This window comes from Hypanus sabinus, unplaced genomic scaffold, assembly GCF_030144855.1.
Source record: "Hypanus sabinus isolate sHypSab1 unplaced genomic scaffold, sHypSab1.hap1 scaffold_524, whole genome shotgun sequence".
NCBI classification, from domain to species: Eukaryota; Metazoa; Chordata; class Chondrichthyes; order Myliobatiformes; family Dasyatidae; genus Hypanus; species Hypanus sabinus.
Genome location: NW_026781386.1, coordinates 130122 through 147845, shown reverse-complemented (window position 1 = coordinate 147845; position 17724 = coordinate 130122). Strand labels below are relative to the sequence as shown.

Genomic DNA, 17724 nt, shown 5'->3' with positions numbered 1-17724 from the left:
AGAGATACTACAGAAGGAAGGGGGATGGGGGAGAGAGATCCCACAGGAGGAAGGGGGATGGGGCAGAGAGATCCCACAGGAGGAAGGGGGATGGGGGAGAGAGAGGTCCCACAGGCGGAAGGGGTATGTGGGAGAGAGATCCCACAGGTGGAAAGGGAATGGGGGAGAGAGATCCCACAGGAGGAAGGGGGATGGGGGAGAGAGATCCCACAGGAGGATGGGGATGGGAAGGGAGATCCCACAGGAGGAAGGGGGATGGGGGAGAGAGATCCCACAGGAGGAAGGGGGATGGGGCAGAGAGATCCCACAGGAGGAAGGGGGATAGGGGAGAGAGTTCCCACAGGCGGAAGGGGGATGGGGGAGAGAGATCCCACAGGAGGAAGGGGATGGGAAGAGAGATCCCACAGGAGGAAGGGGGATGGGGGAGAGAGATCCCACAGGAGGAAGGGGATGGGAAGAGAGATCCCACAGGAGGAAGGGGGATGGGGGAGAGAGATCCCACAGGAGGAAGGGGGATGGGGCAGAGAGATCCCACAGGAGGAAGGGGGATGGGGGAGAGAGTTCCCACAGGCGGAAGGGGGATGGGGGAGAGAGATCCCACAGGTGGAAAGGGGATGGGGGAGAGAGATCCCACAGGAGGATGGGGATGGGAAGGGAGATCCCATGAGGAAAGGATGAGGGAGAGAGATCCCACAGGAGGAAGGGGGATGGGGGAGAGAGATCCCTCGGAAGGAAGGGGGATCGGGAAGAGAGATCCCACTAGAGGAAGGGGGATTGGGAACAGAGGTCCTACAGCAGGAAGCAGGATGCAGAAGAGAGATACCTCAGGATACCTCAGGAAAAGACAGATCCCAAAGGAGGAAGGGGGATGTGGAAGAGAGATCCCACAAAAGGAAGGGGGATTGGGGAGGGAGATCCCACAGGAGGAAGGGGGATGGGGCAGAGAGATCCCACAGGAGGAAGGGGGATGGGGGAGAGAGAGGTCCCACAGGCGGAAGGGGTATGTGGGAGAGAGATCCCACAGGAGGAAGGGGGATGCTGAGGAGAGATCCAACAGCAGAAAGGGGGAGTGGAAACAGAGAGCCCAGAGAATGAATGGGGGATGGGAACGTGAGATCCCACAGGTGGTTTGCTACCCGTCCCACGTGATGGTGAGGCTAGAAATAATGCAGCTAAATATGTGGCTGAGGGGATGGTACATGATGGAGGGGTTCATGTTTCTGGACAATTGGGCTTTTTCCAGGGAAGGTGAGACCAGTTCGAATTGGGCAGTTTGCACCTGAACTGGAGGGGAACTAACATCCTTATTGGTAGGCTAGCAAGTTCTGCTCTGGGGGTTTTAAACAAGGTTGCAGGGGGATGGGGCAGAGATTTAGAGCAGATAGTGATGTGGAGGAGGATAATGGTCATGCGAGGACTGCCTGTTTCGATGGTTGGTACGTGATAGAAATGTTCTCAGGTGCATCTATTTCAATGCAAGGATTATTGTGTGTAAGGCAGATGAGTTTAGGGCGTGGATTGACACATGATGATCTCGACATTATTGCTATTAGTAAGACTTGGTTTGCAGGAGGGGCAGGACTGGCAGCTTCATGTTCCGAGGTTATGTTGTTTCAGACGTGATAGAGGGGGAGGGATGAAAGGGGGAGGAGTGGCATTACTAGTCAGGGGAATCTCACAGCTGTGTGCAGACGGGACAGCCCGGAGGGCTCGTCTACAGAGGCCGTATGGGTGGAGCTGAGGAACGGGAAAGCTGTGACCACACTAATAGGGTATTATTATATACGGCCCAATCGGAGGAGCAAGTCTGTTGAGAGTTAGCACACCAATGTAAGAAACAGAAATTTGTAATCGTAGGGGATTTTAACTTCCCACATATTGACCTGGACTCCCACTCTGTGAAAGGGTTAGATGGCGTGGAGTTTGTCAAATGTGTTCAGGAAAGTTTTCTAAATCAATACATTGAGGTACCAACAAGAGAGGGTGCAGTACCTGATCGATTAGGGAATCAGACAGGTCAGGTGACAGAAGTATGTGTCAGCGAACATTTTGGGTCCAGTGACCATAATGTCATTAGTTTCAAGATAATTATGGATAAGGATAGGACTGGTCCACCAGTTAAGGTTCTGAATTGGAGAAGGGCCAATTTGGTGGAAATGAGAGAGGATCTGGGAAGAGTGGATTGGGATAAGTTGTTTTCTGGCAGTGATGTATTCAGTAAGTGGAGTTACTGAACTGCGCTTGCATCCTGAGTTTGCATGTTCCTGCCAGGATTAAAGGCAAAGTTAACAGGGATAGGGAACCTTGTTTTTCAAGGGATATTGGCGATCTGGTTAAGTGCGTGTTTAGCAGGTACAGGCAACAAGGAACAAATGAGATACTTGAAGAGTATAGAGAATGTAAGGGAATACTAAAGAAGGAAATCAGGAAGGCAAAAAGAAGACATGAGTTTGTGTTGGCAGATAATGTGAAGGTAAACCCGAAGGGTTTCTACAAGTATATTAAGAGTAAAAGGATAGTAAAGGACAAAATTGGTCCCCTAGAAGATCAGAGTGGTTGTCTATGTGTGGAGCATCACGAGATGGGGAAGATCTTAAACAGTTTTTTGCGTCAGTGTCTACTTAGAAAACTGGCATAGTGGATATGGAATTAAAGGAAACAAACAGTAGTGTCATGGAACGCGGCCAGTGAGTGAGTGGGCCAGTGAAGGAGTGGAAATATGAGGCTTTGACTTGAGTGATTCTGGCAGTTTTGGCAATTGGACTGTGCAAATCAAGACAACCAAGATTTGAATAGCTCAGACTCAGCAGAAAGCAGCTGATTGACCAAGCAGTTTGAAAAGCTCGAACAAATAAATAGAGGGGTAGCTCAAGCTGAGCGGCCCGTGGAAAGCGGCCAGTGAGTGAGTGGAGATTTGAGGCTTTGACAGGTCTTTACAATGCCTGCTGAGACGGTGATGTGCCTCTCCTGTGAGATGAGGTAGTCTTGGGGGAACTCCCCTCTTCTGCAGAGTCACATCTGCCAGAAGTGCTTGCGGCTGGGCGATCTGGAAGACCGTGTGAGGAATCTGGAGCAGCAGCTGGATGACCTTCGACTCATGAGGGAGAATGAGGCTGCCATAGATGAGAGCTACAGGGAGGTAGTCACACCTAGGCTGCAGGAAGCAGGTCGTTGGGTGACAGTCGGAGGGGGGAAAGCGAAGGAGAGTAGACAGGTAGTGCAGAGCACCCCTGTAGCCATTCCCCTGAATAATAAGTTTACCGTCCTGGATGCTGTTGGTGAGGACGACCGACCAGGTGTGAGCCACGGTGGCAGGGCCTGTGGCACTGAGTCTGACCCTGTGGTGTAGAAGGGTGGGACGGAGTGGAGGAGAGCTGTCGTCATTGGAGACTCTATAGTCAGGGGAGCAGAGAGGAGATTTTGTGGACGTGAGAAGGAAACACGCATGGTTTGTTGCCTCCCGGGTACCAGGGTCCGGGTTGTCTCTGACAGGGTGCATGACATCCTGGTACGAGAGGGAAAGCAGCCAGAAGTCGTGATACATATTGGTACCAACGACATAGGCAGGAAGAGGGATGAGGTCCTGAAGTGTGAGTTTCGGGAACTAGGCAGAAGGCCGAAGAAGAGGACCTCAAGGGTGGTGTTCTCAGGATTGTTGCCAGTACTACGTGATAGTGATGGTAAGAATTGGAGGAGATGGCAGTTGAATGCGTGGCTGAGGAGTTGCTGCAGGGGACGGGGTTTTAGATTTTTGGACAACTGGGATCTCTTCTGGGGAAGGTGGGACCTGTTGCACCTGAACTCTAGGGGGAGCAATATCCTTGCTGGTAGGTTTGCTAGCATGGTTCGGGAGGGTTTAAACTAATTTGCAAGGGGGATGGGACCCAGAGCGATAGAGCAGTGAAAAAAGTGCATGGAGTAAAGCCAGATCTGACACAGAGAGAGGTTTTGAGGAAAGGGCAGCAGAATAAAGGGTATAAATGCAGTAAGGTTGAAGGGCTAAAGTGCATGTACTTCAATGCAAGAAGAATCAGGAACAAAGGTGATGAACTGAGAGCTTGGATACTTATATGGAATTATGATGTAGTGGCCATTACGGAGACTTGGCGGCACCAGGACAGGAATGGATTCTCAATATTCCTGGATTTCAGTGCTTTCAAAGGGATAGAGAGGGGGGAAAAGGGCAGGACGGGTGTCATTACTGGTCAGGAATACTATTACAGCTACAGAAAGGGTGGGTAATATAGCAGGATCCTCTTTTGAGTCAGTATGGGTGGAAGTCAGGTACAGGAAGCAAGCAGTTACTCTACCAGGGTACTCTACAGGCCCCCAGGTTGCAGCAGAGATACCGAGGAGCAGATTGGGAGGCAGATTTTGGAAAGGTGCAAAAATAACAGGGTTGTTATCATGGGTGACTTTTACTTCCCTAATATTGATTGGCACTTGATTAGTTCCAAGGGTTTAGATGGGGCAGAGTTTGTTAAGTGTGTCCTAGATGGATTCCTGTCTCAGTATGTTGACAAGCCGACGAGGGGGAATGCCATACCAGATCTAGTATTAGGTAACGAACCGGGTCAGGTCAGAGATCTGTCAGTGGGTGAGCATCTGGGGGACAGTGACCACCGCTCCCTGGCCTTTAGCATTATCATGAAAAAGGATAGAATCAGAGAGGACAGGACAATTTTTAATTGGGGAAGGGCAAATTATGAGGCTATAAGACTAGAACTTGCGGGTGTGAATTGGGATGATGGTTTTGCAGGGAAATGTACTCTGAACATGTGGTCGATGTTTAAGGATCTCTTGCAGGATGTTAGGGATTAATTTGTCCAGCTGAGGAAGATAACGAATGGTAGGGTGAAGAAACCATGGGTTACAAGTGAAGTGGAAAATCTAGTCAGGTGGAAGAAGGCAGCGTACACGAGGTTTAGGATGCAAGGATCAGATGGGTCTATTGAGGAATATAGGGTAGCAAGAAAGGAGTTTAAGAAGGGGCTGTTAAGAGCAAGAAGGGGGCATGAGAAGGCCTTGGCGAGTAGGGTAAAGGAAAACCCCGAGGCATTCTTCAATTATGTGAGGAACAATAGGATGACAGGAATGATGGTAGGACCGATTAGAGATAAAAGTGGGAAGATGTGCCTGGAGGCTGTGGAAGTGAGTGAGGTTCTCAATGAATACTTCGCTTCGGTATTCACCAATGAAAGGGAACTTGATGACGGTGAGGACAATATGAGTGAGGTTGATGTTCTGGAGCATGTTGATATTAAAGGAGAGGAGGTGTTGGAGTTGTTAAAATACATTAGGACGGATAAGTCCCCGGGGCCTGCCGGAATATTCCCCAGGCTGCTCCATGAGGCAAGGGAAGAGATTGCTGTACCTCTGGCTAGGATCTTTATGTTCTCGTTGTCCAGGGGAATGGTACGGGAGGATTGGAGGGAGGCGAATGCTGTCCCCTTGTTCAAAAAAGGTAGTATGGATAGTCCAGGTAATTATAGATCAGTGAGCCTTACATCTGTGGTGGGAAAGCTGTTGAAAAGGATTCTTAGAGATAGGATCTATGGGCATTCAGAGAATCATGGTCTGATCAGGGACAGTCAGCATGGCTTTGTGAAGGGCAGATCGTGCCTAACAAGCCTGATAGAGTTTTTTGAGGAGGTGACCAGGCTTATAGATGAGGGTAGTGCAGTGGATGTGATCTATAAGGATTTTAGTAAGCATTTGACAAGGTTCCACACGGTAGGCTTATTCAGAAAGTCAGAAGGCATGTGATCCAAGGAAGTTTGGCCAGGTTGATTCAGAATTGGCTTGCCTGCAGAAGGCAGATGGTCATGGTGGAGGTAGAACAATCAGATTGGAGGGTTGTGGCTAGTGGAGTCCCGCAAGGATCTGTTCTGGGACCTCTTCTTTTTGTGATTTTTATTAACGACATGGATGTGGGGGTAGAAGGGTGGGTTGCCAAGTTTGCAGACAACACAAAGGTTGGTGGTGTTGTAGACAGTGTAGACGATTGTCGAAGATTGCAGAGAGACATTGATAGGATGCAGAAGTGGGCTGAGAAGTGGCAGATGGAGTTCAACCCAGAGAAGTGTGAGGTGGTACACTTCTGAAGGACAAACTCCAAGGCAAAGTACAAAGTAAATGGCAGGATAGTTGGTAGAGTGGAGGAGCAGAGAGATCAGGGGATACATGTCCACAGATCCCTGAAAGTTGCCTCACAGGTAGATCGGGTAGTTAAAAAAGTTTATGGGGTGTTAGCTTTCATAAGTCAAGGGATAGAGTTTTAGAGACGTGATGTAATGATGCAGCTCTATAAAACTCCAGTTAGGCCACACTTGGAGTACTGTGTCCAGTTCTGGTCACCTCGCTATAGGAAGGATGTGGAAGCATTGGAAAGGGTACTGAGGACATTTATCAGGATGCTGCCTGGTTTAGAGAGTATGGATTATGATCAGAGATTAAGGGAGCCAGGGTTTACTCTTTGTAGAGAAGGAGGATGAGAGGAGACATGATTGAGGTGTGCAAGATATTAAGAGGAATAGACAGAGTGGACAGCCAGCGCTTCTTCTCCAGGGCACCACTGCTCAGTACAAGAGCACATGGCTTTAGGGTAAGGGGAGGGAAGTTCAAAGAGGATATTAGAGGAAGGTTTTTCACTCAGAGAGTGGTTGGGAGTGAAATGCACTGCCTGAGTCAGTGGTGGAGGCAGATACACTAGTGAAGATTAAGAGACAACTAGACAGGCATACGGAGGAATTTAAGGAGGGGGGGTTATATGGCAGGCAGGTTTTGAGGGTCGGCACAACATTGTGGGCCGAAGGGCCTGTAATGTGCTGTACTATTCTATGTTTTATGGAACATATAGAGATTAAAGAGGAGGAGGTGCGTACTGCCTTACAGCAAATAAAGGTAAATAAATCCCCCAGGCCTGACATGATATTTTCTCGGACCTTGAGACAGACTAGTGTAGAAATTGCAGGGGTCCTGGCAGAAATAATTAAAATGTCCTTCGCCACAAGAGCGGTGCCGGAGGATAGGAGGGTAGCTCATGTCGTTCCGTTGTTTGAAAAAGTCTCCAAAAGTGCACCAGGTAAGTACAGGCCAGTGAGCCTAACATCGGTGTTAGGTAAATTATTGGAAGGTGTTCTGAGAGATCGGATTTACAAGGAGTTGGATAACCAAGGGCTGATTAAGGATAGTCAGCATGGCTTTGTTCATGGCAGATCGTGTTTAATGAATCCTGTAGTGTTTTTCGAGGAGGTTACCAAGAATGCACATGAAGGAATGGCTGTGGATGTTGTCTACATGAACTTTAATAAGGCTTTTGACAAGATCCCACATGGGAGGTTAGTTCAGAAGGTTCAGACAGTAGGTATCCATGGAAAGGTTGTAGATTGGATTCCAAATTGGCTGTGTGGGAGAAGACAGAGAGTGGTAGTGGATGATTGCTTCTCAGACTGGAGGCCTGTGACTAGTGGTGTGTCTCAGGGATCTGTGCTGGGACCATTGTTGTTTGTTGTCTATATCAATGATCTAGATGATAGTGTGATAAATTGGATCAGCCAGTTTGCTGATGACACTAAGATTGGAGGCGTTGCGGACAGCGAGGAAGGCTTTCAAAGCTTGCAGAGGGATCTGGACCAACTGGCAACATGGGCCAGAAAATGGCAGATGGAAATGAATGCAGACAAGTGTGAGGTGTTCCATTTTGTAAGGACAAATCAAGGTAGGACATAGACAGTAAAGGGTAGGGCACTGAGGAATGCGCAGGAAGAAAGGGATCTGGGAGTTCAGATACATAATTCCCTGAAAGTGGCGTCACTGGGAGACAGGGTTGTAAAGAATGCTTTTGGCATCCGGGTATTCATAAATCAAAGTTGAGTATAGGAGTTGGAAAGTTATGGTGAGGTTGTACAAGACATTGGTGAAGCCAAATTTGGAGTATTGTGTGCAATTCTGGTCACTGAACTATAGGACCGATATCGGTAAGACTGAAAGTGTGCAGAAAACATCTGCGAGGATGCTGCCGGCTCTTCAGGAGTTGAGTTAGAAGGAAGGATTGAACAGGTTAAGACTTTATTCCTTCGAGCGCAGAAGAATGAGGGGAGATTTGATAGAAGTCTACACAATTACGAGGGGAATAGACAGGGTAGATGCGAATGGGCTCTTTCCACACAGATTAGGAGAGATAAATTACAAAAGGACTTTGCTTCAGGGTGAAAGGGGAAAGGTTTAGGGGGAAAGTCCTCACTCAGAGAGTTGGGAGAATGCGGAACGAGCTGCCATCTGATGTGGAAAATGGGGACACACTGTTAGGTTTTAAGAATAAATCTGATAGATGCATGGATGGGAGAGGTCTGGAGGGCGATGGACTGGGTGCAGGTCAATGGGACTAGCGGAATAAAGTTATGGCACAGAGCAGAAGGGCCGAATGGCTTGTTTTCTATGCTGTTGTGTTCTATGATTTTACGATTCTATGAAGGAATATGGGGAGGTCAGTTGCCACAGGAAGAAGGGGGATGGGAAGAGAGATCCCACAGGAGGAAGGGGGATGGGGGAGAGGGATCCCACAGGAGGAAGGGGGATGGAGAAGTGAGATCCCACAAGCGGAAGGCGGATGTGGAAGTGAGATCCCACAGGAGGAAGGGGGATGGGGTAGAGAGATCCGACAGGAGGTAAGGGGATGGGGAAGATAGATCCCACAGGAGGAAAGCGGAATGGGAAGGGATACCACTGGAGGGAAGGGAATGGGGAAGAGAGAACCTTCAGGAGGAAGGGGGATGGGGAAGAGAGATCTGACAGGAGGAAGGGGGATGTGGAAGATAGATCCCACAGGATGAAATGGGAATGGGAAGGGGATGGGGAAGAGAGAACCTAGAGGTGGAAAGGGGATGGGGAAGAGAGAACCCATAGGTGGATGGGGGATGGGGAAAAGAGATCTGAGAGGAGGAAGGGGGATGAGGCAGAGAGATCCCACAGGAGGAAGGGGGATTGGAAGAGAGATCCGAAAGGAGGAAGGGGAATTTTTGTACGCGTGTGTTGGGTCTGAACAGAGACCCAGAGGAGATGCGGCCTCGCTCTCTGTGTATCTGGTAGTGAGCAAAGTCACAAACAGGAAAGGGCAGGGGAGGGCAATCTCACAATGGTATTTCTTTCCTTCTCACTGGGACAGTCTGCAGACGGCCTCTTGTCCCTCACCGGGAAGGGGGTGTGAATCTTTGACCCACCTCCTGCAGTCAGTGTTGGTCTGGGTGTCAGTAACAGTGAGAAGGAACATTGTCAATGGACGTGTCACAGGCAGCAGGAAACACGGCCATTCCTGTGATTTACTACCATTAAACCAATGGCCGTTGTTCACTGATCTGATGAAGTCTCCAACATCCCTTCACAAGGAACCACAGAACCCTCCTGTCCTTGGGGAATTGCTGACCGATCCCCTGGGCATTTGTCACAATTCTTCACAATCTGATTTATCACAGTTTAACCCAAATCTCTTTACATTGAAATGACACAATAGAACAGTTTCACAGTTCCGAGTGAGAGATAAATCAAGTTACCTCAACTCCTGGCACTTGTGCAGCCCGGGTCCCAGCCGCTGGATTCCCTCGCACTCAATGCGGCAGTTCCCCAGGTCGAGGTGTTTTATTGTATCACAGAGTCCGATGGCATGAGACAGGACCGCACAGTCAATCGGGGTCAATGTCATTCCACTGAATGAAAGTGTTTCCACAGATCCCAGTGTTTCCTGAGCCAGTCCACGATTCTGAGACTCAAACAGGTAGTGCAATGTGTTCAGGAGGCTCCTTTTACCAGCTGTTATCCCTGTGTTTCCAATCTGACGTTTAACCTCCTCCTTCACCCAGTCAATCACCCGGCAGGTTGTTTCATGAGGAAATGGACCCAGAAACTCCACCAGGCCCCGAGCTGTCATTGGAGAGGAGAGACCAGCAACAAAACGGAGAAATATCTCAAATCGCCCATCTGTCGTGTTGTGGGCTTCAGTGAGGAATTTCAGGATATCCCCGGGATGTGGATTCAGGAATTGTGCGACTGCAGCTACAAACTCTTGGATGGTGAGGTGTGGGAATGTGTACACCACGCTCTGGGCAGAATCCTCTCTCTCCAAAAGCTCCATCAGGAACCCGGACAGGAACTGGGAAGGCTGAAGATTGTACTTGATCAAATCTCCATCTGTAAACACAATCTTCTTCCCGGACACTCCTCTGAAGGCCATCTGACCAACCCTGAGTAACACATCACGGGGTCTCTCAATCTCACGGCCGTGGTTTTTCAGGATGTTGTAAATATAGTAGGAGTACAGTTGGGTGATGGTCTTGGGAACTCGCTGTGGGTCCCTGACTCTTTGTGTGAAGAAGGGGCCTAGTGCCAGAGCGAGGATCCAGCAGTAGGAGGGGTTGTAGCTCATGGTGTACAGGATCTCGTTCTCCTTCACATAATTGAAAACAGCTTCGGCCACCGTCTGATCTTCAAAATGTCTGATGAAATATTCCTTCCGTTCCTCACCAACAAATCCCAGGATTTCAGCCCGGACACTGATATTCGCCTTTTCCAATAAATGTAACGCAGTGGGGCGAGTGGTCACCAGCACTGAACACCCTGGGAGCAGCTTGCCCTGGATTAAACTGTACACAATGTCCGACACTTCACACCACCACTCGGGATCTGGGCACTGGTGCTTTGGTTCTGTATCTCTCCGACTGTCCGCAAAATCGATTTTGTGTTTGAATTCATCTAAACCATCGAATATAAACAGCAATCCCTCTGGGTTCTTCAAGACTTCTCTCAGGATATTCCCAAAGTAAGGATACTGATCCAGAATCAGTTCCTTCAGGTTTATTCGACAGTCAATACTGTTTAAATCTCGGAATTTGAAACTGAAGACAAACTGGAACTGTTGGTATATTTTCCCCATGGCCCAGTCATAAACAATCTTTTGTACCATCGTTGTTTTCCCGATCCCCGGGACTCCGGCCACTGCTGCTGAACTCCCAGACTTGGATTTACTCCGGGAAAAGCTGCTCTGGAATAACTGATCAGTCCGGATTTTTTCCAGCTGTCTGCGGAGTTGTTTCTCTCTATAATCCTCATGGTGTCTGCCTCTTGCCAGCAGCTCATGTTCCACCAGTGTCCGATCTCGAACAGTAGAAATGACCGTGAGCTCAGCGTAACGATCAGCCAGCTGGAAAACCTTCACCTTCTCTGTCATCAGGATCGTGTTCACTCTCAGTGTTTCAGTTCGTGTCCGCAGAGTCTCCTTGTGTTTCTGTTGAACATCTTCCATGGGAACAGAGAACATATTCAAAACGTTAAATGGCTCATCTGACAAAGAACTTTATAACGGTATTTCAGCATTCAGTGTTTGAGATTACATGAATCAATTCAATGCTTCCATAGATATTAGGACAGAAAGTAAAATTCTGTTCGCAGACACGGAATTGACAGCAATGGATGTCCCGGAAAATGTCCAGTCCTCATGTTCTGGTTCTAGTTATTTGTGAAGGTGAACATTCCCCTGATTGCACTTTCTGAGGAAGCTTAAACAAGCATCACTTCCCACTAACATCTTAACTACATTCTACAGAGGCGTGGTTGAGAGTGTGCTGACCTTTAGCATCACAGCCTGGTACTCCAGCTGCAGTGCTGCCGACAAAAAAGCCTTGCAGGGGGTGGTTAGGGGAGCAGAGAAGGTTATTGGGGTCTCCCCACCTTCTTCCAAGACCTCTTTCAGAGTCGATGCCTCCAGAAGACACAGGACATCATTAAAAAACCCTCACACCCTCTCCATGAACTGTTTGTTCTTCAGCCATCAGGTAAACGTTACAGGAGCATCAAAACTAAAACCACAAGGCTACTAAACAGCTTCCTCCCACAGGCAGTCAGACTGCTAAATAGCTGCTCTATCTGACTCTGCTTTGGACACTTTTAACTTGCACCGGACACTTATAACTTGATTTAAAGCGATATGTGGCTGTTGTGTTTTATTATTTATTGTTGTGTTTATTATTTAGTGTTGTGTTTGTTATGTTATGATTGCACTGCTCCTGGGAACCGCTGTCTCATTCTACCCTGCAGAGCTCATGTACGATTGGAACGACAATAAAGTTTTTGAATCTTGAATATCCTATTGCATTCCTGACTGCACCTCCCGTTACAACAACATTTCACTATATTTAAAGCATTGTTTGACTCATTAACAGACGATGTTAATGTTGATCTGGTGTGGAACTATGGAGAGCAGGACACTGTGCAAGGCTGCACACTGGGGGTCACAGGTGTCCACTGCTCTTGCATCAAAACAGGAGCAGAATACGCGGGAAGTACTCAAGTCGGACAGCGTCTGGGGGAGAATCACAGTGAAGTTGTGGATCGATAACCCATCGGAATGACAGGAATGAAAATGGGTAGTTTTCAATCGCAGTGATGGAGGATTGGTGGAAAGATGGAATCTGTGTTAATGGAAGAAGCCACAAGGGTCTGTCTCAGTGATGTACGTCGTGTCTGTGGGAAAGGGTGGTGAAGTCTTGGCAACTGCTACTCATCAGTCTTGCTGTGGGGGTGTGGGGCTCTGTCTAATGAGGCCTCCATCTGTCAGAGTCGACCATGGATGTCCTGCCCCTGCAAGCCGGGACACTCCGATATGGAGAGGAAGCTTCTGCCGAAGTAGCAAGCTCCCTCTCTCCATGCATCTGATGTGCACAAAGGAACGACATAGACTGACACAGCTTGGCACCAGAGGTGTCGCAGGAGATGCCAGTCTGCGTTGAACACCATTTAACACTGACTCAGGGACTACAGCTCCAGGCTTTTCCCACTGGGTTTACTCCCAAATTCTTCCCCATGAGGGGTTACAGTTACAAGGCAGTGGAGTTTTGAGATCAGAGTTTTCTTGTTCCTGGGTGAGCTGCCAATCACAGCCGCCAAGCCCCATCTGCCCAAAGCGACTGGTTGTAAGGCACCAGTAACCCACCTCTGCCCCTTCTCCTGTCAGAAGAAACGCTTCCACCGGGATTAGTGGCTAAACCGCACGTGAAGGCCAAGAGCTGGACAGAGGCTACTCGCCACTGGGAGCATTTAATAGGTCGTGGCAGCTCATCCGCACTGTCACCCCCCTCCCCCCCGGTTATAACAATCTTAAGCAACCGAGGGGCGATGTATTATTGACAATGAATCGGTAAATTGGTTTATTATTGTGACATGCACCACTGTAAACTGGAAAACTTTTCTGCATGCGATCCAAATAGATCATTGCAGAGCATTGTAATTGGCTGCATCACCGTCTGGTTCATGAGGAACGGAGTAAGGCGCAAACTCAACGATTCAGGAGCAACTTCTCCTCTACCATGCAGCTTCCGAATGGACATTGAACTCATTGATACTGCCTCACTAATCTCTTTTTAAATTTCTATTTCTGCACTACTTATTTAGTTGAATATTTCATATAATCACACAGACATGCACAGCTATATATGTTCAACTTCCAGGTCCTAAAGCCACTTCGCTGCTCAGCCAGATCCACCGTCTGACAGGCCACGTCTCGCATGGACAACTCCAGGTTACCGAAAGCAGTACACTACGGAGAACTCTCTCAGGGCAAGAGAGATCGTCGTGCCCCGCGCAGGAGGTACAAGGACCAAATTCAGCAGAGGCTCTCTCAGGCAAATATGGAGGTCAACGAGTGGCAGCCGCTGATCCACGGAAAAGCCAAGAATTTTGAGGAACCCCGAAGAGCGAGTGCTGAAAAGAAGAGGGGATGCAAGAAGATTCCAACTACCCAAGCGCCTACATCCCAGCTGTCCCTCTGTCCCAACTGCTCCCGAGTCCACAGATTCGGAATTGGCCCCTACCGTCACCAACAATCGTGTCGTCATCCAGTACCACCCCCCGCCCCCTCACACACACACACACACACACACTCACACACACACACACACACACACACACACACACACACACACACACACACACACCCTATTTGGGAAGAGAACAGGATTTAAGGTATGTTTCATGATCATTAATGCTTGGTGGAACCCCGGAATGTCCATGCCCTCAAACCCTTTTGTTCCCCGGATCTGGAGTACCTGGTGCTGCTGTGTAAACCTTTCCGGCTGCCAAGGGAGTTCCCGGCTGTTATTATCACAGCTGTGTAATAACAACATCCCCCGGTTGTGTGTTATTGTCACAGAGGGGAGATGATTTCCTTCAGAAATCGGTCAGGACTTCCCAAACCACAAAATTTGTATCAACAGTTCCGTGTGAACAGCACTTGCCGTGTGACCGACTGCTTACATTACCAATGAGCCTGCGGGTACTCAGGATGCGCGCGGCACAACTGGCAGGTGTATTTACGGATATTTTTAATCTCACCCTCTCCTAGTGTAGAGTTCCCTCCTGCTTCAAATCATCCACCATTGTTCCTGTACCTAAAACGACTAAGGCAACATATCTGAACGTCTGGCGTCCTGTCGCACTCACCTCAATAATAAGCAAATGCTTTGAGAGACTGGTCATGGACTACATCTGCAGCTTGTTACCACCCACACTGGACCTCCTACAATTCACCTACCGACACAACCGATCAACAGATGACACAACAGCCACTGCTCTGCACACCTCCTTAAACTTCTGGAGAAGAGGGATGCTTGTGTGAGAATGATGTTATTAGACTACAGTTCAGCATTCAATACCATCATTCCAGGCTTGACAAGAAGCTCAGAGACCTCGGCCTTCACCCTGCCTTGTGCAGCTGGGTCCTGGACTTCCTGTCAGATCACCGGCAAGTGGTAAGAGTGGGCTCCCTCACCTCTGCCCCTCTGACCCTCAACACAGGAGCCCCTCAGGGCTGTGTCCTAAGCTCCCTCCTTTACTCTCTGTATGCGCATGACTGTGTCGCTACCCACAGCTCCAATCTGCTATTTAAATTTGCTGAGGATACTATATTTATTGGCCAAATCTCAAATAATAACGAGGCAGCCTAGACAGAAGAAGTCATCACCCCGACACAGTGTTGACAAGAAAACAACTTCTCCCTCAATGTCGCAAAAACAAAGGAGCTGGATGCAATGTTTCAAAGACAAGAGGAATGGAGACGGGCCAACCCCTATTGACATCAATGGATCTGGGGATGAGAGAGTGAACAGCTTCAAGTTCCTCGGCATTCACATCACTGAGGACCTCATGTGGTCTGTACACATCAATTGTGTGGTGAAAAAGGGCACAACAGCACCTCTTTCACCTCAGATAGAACCATAGAACATTACAGCACAGAAACAGGCATTTTGGTCCTTCTTGGCTGTGCCGAACCATTTTTCTGCCTAGTCCCACTGACCTGCACCTGGACGATATCTCTCCAGACCCCTCTCATCCATATACCTGTCCAGGTTTTCCTTAAATGTCAAAGTGATCCCGTATTCACCACTCCATCTGACAGCTCATTCCACACTCCCACCACTCTCTGTGTGAAGCAGCTCCCCCCTTAATGTTCCCTTTAAATGTTTCCCCTTTCACCCTTAACCCATGACCTCTGATTTCTTTTCTCCCCTAGCCTCAGTGGAAAAAGTCAGCTTGTATTCTCTCTATCTGTACCCATCATAATTTTATACACCTCTATCAAATCACCTCCCATTCTCCTACATGCCAGGGAATAAAGTCCTAACCTATTCAAACTTTCCCTGTAACTCTGTTTCTCAAGTCCCGGCAACATCTTTGTAAACCTTCTCCGCACTCTTTCAACATTATTAATATCTTTCCTGTAATTAGGTGACCAAAACTGCATACATTACTCCACATTCGGTCTCACCAATGTCTTATACAACCTCACCATTACATTCCAACTCTTATACTCAGTACTTTGATTTATGTTTTATGATTTATAAAGCTCTCTTTATGACCCTATCTACTTGTGACGCCACTTTTAGGGAATTATGTATCTATACTCCCAGATCCCTCTGTTCTACTGCCCTCCTCAGTGTCCTACCATTTACCTTGTATGTTCTAACTTGGTTTGAGCTTCCGAAGTGCAATACCTCACACTTGTCCGCATTAAACTCCATCTGCGGTTTTCCAGTCAATTCCTCCAACTGGTCCAAATCCCTCTGCAAGCTTTGAAAACCTTCCTCATCGTCCACTACACCTCCAATCTTTGTATCATCAGCAAATTTGCTGATCCAATTTGCCACATTCTCATCCAGATCATTGAGATAGATGACAAATAACTGGACCAAGCACTGATCCCCATGGCACATCACTAGTCTCAGGCCTCCACTCAGAGTAGCAATCCACCACTACCACTCTCTGGCTTCTTCCATTGAGCCAATGTTTAATCCAATTTACTACCTCTCCATGTATATCTAGCGACTGAATCTTCCTAACTAACCTCCCATGCGGGACCTTATCAAAGGCTTTACTGAAGTCCATGTATACAACATCCACTGCCTTCCCTTCATCCACTTTCCTGGTAACTTCCTCGAAAAACTCTAATAGATTGGTTAACCATGATCTACCACGCACAAGGCCATACTGACTTTTTCTAATAAGTCCCTGTCTATCCAAATACCTGGAGACCCTATCTCTTAGTATTCCTTCCATTAATTTACCTACTACCGATGTCAAACTTAGCAGCCTATAATTTCACGGCTTACTTTTTGAGCCTTTTTTAAACAACGGAACTACATGAGCTATCCTCCAATCCTCTGGCACTCGATCCGTGGATATCGACATCAGGTCATGCGGATTTATCTACTCTGATTTGCCGCAAGCACCTCCTCTTATTTAATCTGTATAAGTTCCATAACCTCCCTACTTGTTTGCCTTGTTTCCATAGACTCCATTCCATTTTCCTTAGTAAATACAGATGCAAAAAACCCATTTAACATCTCTCCCATTTCTTTTGGTTCCATACATAGCCGACCACTCTGATCTTCAAGAGGATCAATTTTATGTCTTATTATCCTTTTGCTCTTAACATACCTGTAGTTCTTAAAATTATCGTTCACCCTGACTGCCAAAGAAACCTCATGTCCTCTTTTAGCCCTCCTGATTTCTTTTTTAAGTATTTTCTTACTCTTTTTATACTCCTCAAGCATCTTATTTCCTCCCTGTTGCCTATACATGTTATACATCTCTCTTCTTCTTTATCAGAGTTCCAATATCCCTCGATAGCCAAGGCTCCTTATTCTTTTTCATTTTGTCTTCAACCCTGACAGGAACATACAAACTCTGCACTCTCAAAATTTCTCCTTTGAAGGTCTCCCACTTACCAATCACAATCACAACCTGTCCCAATCTACGATTTTTAGATCCCTTCTCATTTCTTCAAATTTGGCCCTTTTCAGGTTTAGAACGTCAAGCCGAGGACCAGATCTATCTTTATCCATGATCAAGTTGAAACTAATGACGTTATGATCACTGGAACGAATGTGCTCCCCTACGCACACTTCCGTCACCTGCCCTAACCCATTTCCTAATAGGAGATCTAATATTGCATCTTCCCTCGTTGGTACATCTATATATTGTTTTAGAAAACGTTCCTGAACACATTTTACAAACTCTAACCCATCTAGACGTTTAACAGTATGGGAGTCCCAATACTTGTGTGGAAAATTAAAATTTCTGTCTCCTGCAGTTGTCTGTTATCTCTCTGCAGATTTGCTCCTCCAATTCTCTCTGACTATTGGGTAGCCCATAATACAACCCTATTAATGTGGTCATACC

General features: G+C 47.6%; 1 protein-coding gene across 6 annotated transcripts in view; it reads right to left on the bottom strand.

Moving 5' to 3' along the window:
- LOC132389287 (NACHT, LRR and PYD domains-containing protein 12-like) overlaps nucleotides 1-17724 on the bottom strand; it is a 94085-nt gene that overhangs the window by 45055 nt on the left and 31306 nt on the right. For all 6 annotated transcript variants that reach the window (XM_059961784.1, XM_059961787.1, XM_059961785.1 and 3 more), the window contains one exon: nucleotides 9552-11289. In XM_059961784.1, the coding sequence (XP_059817767.1) occupies nucleotides 9552-11289 (1738 nt within the window). The remainder of the gene's footprint in view (nucleotides 1-9551; nucleotides 11290-17724) is intronic.